The sequence below is a fragment of the Prionailurus viverrinus genome, chromosome C2 (assembly GCF_022837055.1).
Source record: "Prionailurus viverrinus isolate Anna chromosome C2, UM_Priviv_1.0, whole genome shotgun sequence".
Classification (NCBI taxonomy): Eukaryota; Metazoa; Chordata; class Mammalia; order Carnivora; family Felidae; genus Prionailurus; species Prionailurus viverrinus.
Window position 1 is genome coordinate 38,064,722 of NC_062569.1, and position 8,172 is coordinate 38,072,893.

The window sequence follows — 8,172 nt, forward strand, 5'->3', positions numbered from 1 at the left end:
TTTGCACATTCAAGAAATAATCCTTGAGGAATGCCATGTTTGGAATAGCTTTCAGAGATAGGTTAAGAACAAAAAATATTAAGGATCATGTATAACATTTAGATGCACAATACATTGGGGAACGTTTTCCAAAGTTCAAATGAAAGGCTATTTTCCATTGAGTTAAATAGTAAATAAGTGATCATTTTGTTGCATATGTATTCAAAGCTTTCACATCCTGCCAGAGTTAACAGCCAAATGAGCATTCTTGGCCTCTGACCTATAAATAAATACTCTAATTCTGCAACTTGCTCACAGACTTTTAAGAAGCTCTTCTAAAAGAAAAAAGCCCACAAACTGGTTAGAAATCTGCAAACCAGAAACACAATACATTTGTCCTTTTAAAACAACAACAAAAATTTGCATTCAATTTTTAGAATAGTAACTAAGAAGAACTGACATCCATTTTCACAATTAAGAGAGAACTATTCATAGTATTGAAGAAGGAATAAAATCTTCACCAGGAAGGTGTGTGGCCTATCACATTGGAATATAGTAGTGCTCAGCTTAAACCAGTGAAAGCCTTCTTTTTTCAGTTTGTCTAGGCTTGTTTGCTTTTCGTCAGGCAATTTATGTCAGAGGATATTGGCAAACCTTTAAAAAGATGATTTGAAAGGTGATTTACAATTGGCTGGTGCTATCCCCTAATGCCTTTTTGCCTTACGTCCTAATTTTTATGGAAACAAATTAAGGACATTAAGCTAGGGGTAAGTGTACTACTCAAAATGTACCTTGGCACTGGTGCTCAGGTCAAAAGCTACAGGATGTGATTAGGCTGCCAAATAGAATTCCTTGCCTGTCCATTTGAGTGCTAACCCCATGCGAGTTCACATGCTTTTCTAGGGACAAAACTTAAAACTCAGGAGAAATTGTCCATAGTTGAACTTGCTGTCCCATTGTAACTATTTGAGTCTAATCCTCCTTGTTCTCCCCATCTCATGCCTTCTTCCTGTCTTTTCCACATCTGATACTTTTTCTTTATAATTTACTCTAGATCAATTTTTTTTTTCTAAGACTTGTTTTATAGATTACAACACAATGACCTTAAAAGAAGAAAAGGTTAAAGAACGTCAGTTAATCTTTGGAGATTTAAGCTCATACTTTTAAAACTTAAATATGTTATCTATGAAATTCAGACACTTAATGACATCACACTCTAGGCACTTTGGATGAAACTTGCTTCATAATGACATGAATACTATTAACCACCCCAAAAGTGGTTGTGATTAATATCTCTATTAGTAGTGATGATAAAATTTCCAACCCTTTCTATGTACATATGCCTGCTATCCCTTCACCCTCAATGTAATTAAATTTTTAAATTATTTTTAATAATAAAATTCATATAGGCCTAGGAGCAGACAGAAAAAAAAAGAGAGAGAGAAAGGAAAGAAATTGATTCTGGGTAAGTTAGCATGTTAATTGAAATAAGATTCTATGCATTGCTCTTATGCTAACCGAAAGGAGAAAAGAACCAAACTGTAATAATATGGATGGATCCTTGACCAATGTCTTCTATGCAGTAGATGCTCAATGATTATTAAAAGGATTACATGAACAAATGTGGAAATCAACTCAAAAGATACTGACAGGGTAAAGTCAGCATGGTAGATGTTAATAGATGAAGAACAATCCAAGATGATAAAAACTATTTACCTGGTAACATTCTGTTTAAGATTTTTATAATCTAAATTCAAGGATAACCACATCTCACTTCACTGTTTTACAATTATAAATTATATACCTGTATCCACATACATCTCCAATTAGTGTCTGTGTGCTTGGCCAGGCATCGTAGCCATGCAAACTAGCAAAAAACACTCAGCTGAGCACACAGCCATCCCCACATTCTAATGCCAGTTTGAAAACTTCATTCTGTGCCTTGGTAGAACCTCGAAATGGAGATAATTCCTACTGCACCTGTCTCCTACTATAGCTTTGAGCAGATTAACCAAATAAAACTGAGAAGAGATTTGAAGGTAACAATCCCTGTTCTTTATTGCTGGGAGCCCTCAGATTCAGCACCAAATCAGAAAAAATAAAAATCACCTCCATCCCCCCAATTCTGCATTCTTAGAAATGATTCCCCTGAAGTGGCATGATGAATTAGGCTAAATGGTTTTTAACTGCAAGCACTTAAGGGTAGGATTTATGAATGGAAACATGTGAAGGCCACTCTGGCCAGCTCTGAAGCCCCATACTTTCTTCCCGGGCTATTTATAGAAAGTGTATGGCCAGTGGAAAAGATCACATTTATTTTTACAAGCCAGTCATGACATGACCAAAAAACTCACTTCTCTCTGGGAAGGTCATCCCTTTCACCTGAGGGTGTAGCTGCAAGGACATGGAAGAAAGGAACCCCCTTTAGCCAACCCACTCAGCTGAGTCAGCCTGAGACCAGCCCCCAAGGTGACAGGCTCTGAAGTCAGACCCCCTCATTTCCCAGGCATGACTTTATGACGCTGCTCCTTGAGATGTCATCGAGATCATGACTAACAAGTAAAAATAAAATGTATTACATAATCTGCTTCAAAATTCCACTGGCAAAATAGGTTTTGCAGAGATAATGGAGTACATTCTTATTTATCATTTGTTCTACATTTCAAACAGCTGAACACAATAAAGCAAAACTGAATTCTAATGGGTATGGCAAAATGGAGAATGTCAAAGATATTTTTTAAAGATATTTTATTCTGACTGCCGTGTTACCCCTGAAATATGTAATAATATACCTGGCTAGTTTCATGCAAATGGAAACTCAGTAAATATTTGCTGCTTCTAAAATATCATCATTCATCTGGACAGAAATCTGATATAATTTAGCAAATAACATACATAGTTTCACAAATCATCCCTGGTCCTTTATAGCATATATGGTATCTATTTGCAAATATGAAGTGAAGTCAAACCATTGTTTTCCACCAGAATGTCCTTTTATCAATGTTATATGTGGTACATAAAAACTGAGATGGAATGAGGGAAAGCAAAGTGGAGGAAGGAAAAGGCAAAGGGAAGGAAAGTGAGTCCTCATTCACTCTGGGACATACGGGGTGCTGAAAACTTTCAGGGGAAAACTGTGTCACCTTACTGGGTTCATGCATCATAATCACTTGAAAATGATATGGGTATAAATTTATCCTTAAGTGGCCTCTGTTTAAGGACAAAGACACAGGGCAAGAAGATAATTCTATTTGTAGACCCAGAACATCTACAAAAGTTTAAAATGACAAATATGGGGTTTATTTCTTGTTCTCAAACTCATGGACCCTTTTTAGAATCTGTCCCTTGAAAGTTCCATCTGAAAGGGGAGGTCCCATTTTACAAGGAAGCTACCACTCTTCAACCTGTTTCTCTAGCTTCCACACTAACATTCTTTGGAGCTCTAGAAGAGACAGCAATGACATGCAAATAAGTTTGCATGTGGAAATATCCTGATTTCCACAACTGTCCTTGAATACATGCACTGAGTTAAGTTATAGCTGAGGAAAAACATCTGTGCTAGGCACAAATTCTCAGCCTCTATCACCTAAGGGGAACCTCCTTGCACTTTGCGTAAGATTGGACAGACACCCATCAGCAAATGTGCAAAGTGTATTTACAATCCCATTAAGAGGTTCTAAATTAAATATAGACATATGTAAAGTTAACTTCTGTGTGCAGATTAACACACAAGAATACTGGTTACTCCAGGGAATTGTGCCAAGCCTCTCTGTTTACAAATACAGTAGAGATTAAAAGCATAAACAAAAACAGATCTTTTAAGGAGATCCAGCCTACCAGTGCTGAGGTAAGTGTTCATCTACCTTATGTGCTTGATCTAAATTATACTATGAAGTCAAGACTCCCCATTCAATGACTTATTTGGCTCTTAACCAAAAGAACTTATCAGGAAGTGTGATAAGTATTTCAATAAGCCACCTCAGTGGTTTTGTGTTAACCTAGAGTTGTTATCTCAAGTACAGGTTATTTATGAGAAATGTCTTAAATAACATTGGCCAATGTTGTTGTTAGGAAGGATCGCAGGAGCACATTCACTAATTTTTCAACGACTTAGGGCCACTGCCATTCATTTCCATAGTGGGGATCCAAATGAGACTTCAGGGTTTTAACTATGCAAAGTTAATGTTATTTAACTCAACATTTTCAATTACAACTCAAGTAATATGCTCCCGACTTCCATAATTTAACTGCCTCAGTTATTCCTGCATATTATATTTTGAATTTTAAGCAAGGATAAATGGCATCGGTGTAGAACAGTTTCCTCTCACCTTCCCCCAATGGCTGCATTAAGAACCACAGCCACTTTAGCGGGTTGACTCCTTCTCTTAGAGAAGTCAAATGCTCTGCAGGTCCCGGTAAGCTACTTCCAGTCCTACCAAAAACTTAAAATCAACACCATCTTCCTTCTCTTCTGGGTGGAATGTTAGACCCTGATTTGCAGTAAAGTAAGAAAAGCTTATTCTTACTGCTCTCCCCATGCATGAAACTATGTTTGAGGACCGGTCCTTTGGGCATTCCTTCAAAAGGCACATTATTCTAGTGGCAATTTAAATAATTAGAGAAGGAAACAATAAAATCAAAAGCAAAACAAAAAATAAGAAAGGTTTTGTGGAATACATTAAAGTAAATTGGAATCTGGGATGTATACAAACCACTGAGCTCCTCAACAATAGTTTAACCAGAGTCCCTAAGGTAGAATAATTCACAGTTGTATCATGACACACATACACCTTCAGAAAACACTGTTTAAAAAAGTAGTTGAGAATTCTCAAGCAGCTTGCCCTGATGTCCAGTTCAAGTGTATGCAATGCAGAAAGGCTGCAAAATTCAAAACTATGTAACAGACAATTCAGTGCATATCACAGGCTTTGATAAATCATGAAAAATCATTGTATATATTACTATTTAAATAACATCTGAGAAACATTTTGAGATAATTAACTTGTGTTCACATTCCATGCATTTTCTAGTAGGTTAAGCCCTGGGTTTGTGTCTTTGTGCCCGTTTCCTACAAAGCTCCATTCTTTTGACAAATCCAAGCATTCCTCAGACTGAAATGGAAGTACCCAACGATTTTGTCTACTTACCCTCTTTACTGCATACTTGACCTCACAAGGGCTACTTGTCATTACCACTGGCACAGAAAGTGACCAGAAAACCAAACTGTTTGGGGTTTTATTTGGGATTTTCCTCACTGCCTCTGGATGTCAGAGACACCACCAGAATTTTTCCAGGGGCAAGAACCAGTGACCCGCTCCCTCCTGCTGGAACCACCTCCCTCTTCAAAAGCCCCAAGTGCACTGAGACCCCCTTGTTGCATTGGATTTTTTCCCTGTGGTTTTGCAGCACCTTCCTCGAGCAAAGAAGGAAACACAACAAAACTTGAAAACAAACCAACAGTAGCAACAACAGAAACTCCAAACAAATAGGTGAGCAAACCAGCGGCCTCCTCCAAGGCGAAGGTTCACTTTTTACTGCAGAATTCCGAGTTGTTTAGGAACTTCTTGATGACCAGCCCCAGACAGACCACCAGCAGCAGCATGTAACCCACTGTGCCAGAAAAGGTGGGTGCAGCAGGCGGCGCCTTGAGGAATTGGCGCAGGCCCTCCTCCACATAGTACACCTGGTCATAGATGCTGAGAAAAGTGAATATGTGGAAGAGCTGGTGGCTGTGGCCAATGATGTCAAAGAGGCCTGGCTGGATGCGCTCGGGGATCTTGCTCACATTGAAGAAGGCGGCCACCACTAGCCAGAAGTAGCGACGATAGAAGTGCACGAAGAGCGTGGGGTTCTCACCGCGCAGGTCAAAGAGCCAGCTCTCGAGCATGATGGGGCAGGCCATGCTGAGCGGCATGACGAAGACAAAAGTGCGAAGCGCAAACGGGTAAGAGCACCAGTCTGTGCGGCTCTTGCAGCAGGCCACCGTGCAGGCCACAGCCAGCACGAAGGCCACGGGCAGCACGAGCGCGCGGTAGGCAGCAATGAGGCGTGTGCAGTCCACGTGCCAGCCCAGGCGCTGCTGCACATACGGTGTCATCACTCTGGCGTCCAACAAGCTCAGGCCCGGCAGCAGGTAGTAGTAGTAGGCCACCGTGCTGCCAAAACCGTAGTAGCTGATGGACGCGTAGTCCAGGTAGAAGAAGGCAGCGCGCAGGCGCAGCGACAGGCAGCTGAACACGTGCGCCGTGCAGCTCATGGCGAAGGTCAGCAGCACGCCCGACGCGTAGCACCACAGCGGCAGCAGCCATGGGTGATGGAAGGGCACGTCCTGGCCGCTCAGGAAAAACAGGCGGCAGAACTTGCTCAGGAACAGCAGTAGCGGGATGAAGTGCGTCCAGAAGTTGAGCGTCTCGTTGGTAGGCTTCAGTACCGAGGCTAGGCACTCCTGCGCCGTACATGGCAGCCGCCGGTAGCCCGACAGGATGAAGCACTCCACGAAGTCGTCGGGCACCTCGTCCCAGCGCAGCAGCGGCTTGGCCGATGCTGGGGGGTCCCCGGAGGCGGAGGGATGGGGACGCGAGGCGGCCTCCGAAGCCGCCAAGGTTGTGGCAGGCGGGCCCTTTGTGCCTGCTCCCCGGGGCTGCAGGCGCCGCGGCATGGTGCCTGGGGCTTGGCTAGGTCGCGCACAGGCGACCTCTGGCGCCGGCTCCCGCGCGCTCGGCAGTCCCCGCCGGCCGCCGTCGGAGCCTTTGTGCACGCGCCGGGGGCGTCGCTGCCGATTCAAGAGAAGACCTTATTCTGAGCAGCCCTTCCTAAAAAAATAAATAGAAACAATAATCAGGTTATAAGCAGCGCAGCGACTGGCAGGAGCCCGCGGGCTCGGCGGCGCCTTCGCCAGGCTCCCTGCTACGGGCTCGCGGTCGCCGGCGCTGCGGCGGCGGCGGCGGCGGCGGCGGACTGCTGCGGCAGCGGCGGCGCTGCTGCGGTGACTGGGCATCGCGCGGTGCGGGCGCAGCCGCCGCTGCCGCCGCCGCCGCCCCCGGAGCGGGAGGCGGGGATGTGGGAGCCGAGGCGCTGGAAGGAGGGAGGGACAGGCGCACCGAGGGAGGGCGGGGGCCTCCCCGGCTAGTGTTTCGCAGCCGCCTCGGGGGATAGAGTTGTCCCCTGTCTCGAGTTCCGTACCATCCCCCTTCCTCGGGCCGCAGTAGCCCGAGCTAGCCCCTAAATGATTGATGTGGGGGCAAAGGCAGCGCCAGCGACTCGGCTGAGCGCACCAAGGGCCAGGGTCGACGCCCGGGTTCGAAACCCGACAGGCACTCCGGCGTTCCAGAGGACACTGGGGAGCAGTGTTCTCGGGGGGAGGGGGGGCGGGGAGCTGGGGCCACCGGGTTGGGGGGAGGGTGCCTGGCGTTCCAGAGCCTGGGGTAGGCGGAGAGATGCGCTAACAGTAATCTTCGGAGGTGGCGGGGGTAGGGAGCTCCGGAAATCGGGGGCCTTTGAGACCGTGTCTCGATCAGAGCAGTGTCATTGTCAGATACCTGAGACTGCCCCTCTCTTTTCTTGTATGTGGTGTGTGTGCGCGCGCGCTTGCGCGCGGGCGCGCGGGTCCCTTAATCTACACGATAAAAGCCTTAGTTTATTCCTTTTCGTCTAGCGGACTTATTCAGGTGCGTCACTAACCTCCTTTCCTTCGTCCGCATCCTGTCCAAACGAACCGTTCCTAAACCGGCCTCCGGTCGCGCTCACCAACCCTCCAGGGCCGTGGCTCACCCAACCTCGTGTTCTTGTGTCTTTAACTGGGAGTCTGGTTTGGAGCCAAAGTCCAACAACTCAGGGCGGGCTGCTCAAACTCCACGTTTTATTGAAAAATTTCAGATGAAGACCGGCCGATTCAGAAAGCCTCTAACCATCTGAAGCATTTATTGAACCAGGGTTCCCAAGCAGAGCTGTGCCCGAGTCAAGGGCTGATCATAGCATAGCGGAGGGTGTTGATGAGGCAGGACTTAAGAGAGGAGGTGCGTTCTAGCACGAAATGGAAAGAGAACTAAGACGAATTCGTAGAGACTGGCAGGGGGTGGCTTGGAAAAAGCTGATGCATAATTAACCAGAAGTACCTGGCAGGCTAGGTTGGGTGGATGGAGGCCAGAAGAAAGGAAGTCTGAAGAATCGAAAGACGGTTGTGATGCACTGCGG

General features: G+C 45.5%; 1 protein-coding gene across 3 annotated transcripts; it reads right to left on the bottom strand.

The window, feature by feature from the left end:
• Positions 1 to 2,710: 2,710 nt before the first annotated feature.
• Positions 2,711 to 7,935, bottom strand: PAQR9 (progestin and adipoQ receptor family member 9). 3 transcript variants are annotated; one of them, XM_047876374.1, is made up of 2 exons: positions 7,660 to 7,935; positions 2,711 to 6,791 (listed from the first exon to the last, which is right to left on the bottom strand). In XM_047876374.1, exon 2 carries the CDS (start codon positions 6,635 to 6,637, stop codon positions 5,504 to 5,506), a length of 1,134 nt encoding a protein of 377 aa, XP_047732330.1. In that variant the 5' UTR covers positions 6,638 to 6,791; positions 7,660 to 7,935; the 3' UTR covers positions 2,711 to 5,503. The 3 variants fall into 3 exon arrangements, with proteins under 3 accessions (XP_047732330.1, XP_047732329.1, XP_047732328.1); XM_047876373.1 differs by lacking the exon at positions 7,660 to 7,935 and adding an exon at positions 7,162 to 7,279; XM_047876372.1 differs by lacking the exon at positions 7,660 to 7,935 and adding an exon at positions 7,080 to 7,279.
• Positions 7,936 to 8,172: the final 237 nt, after the last annotated feature.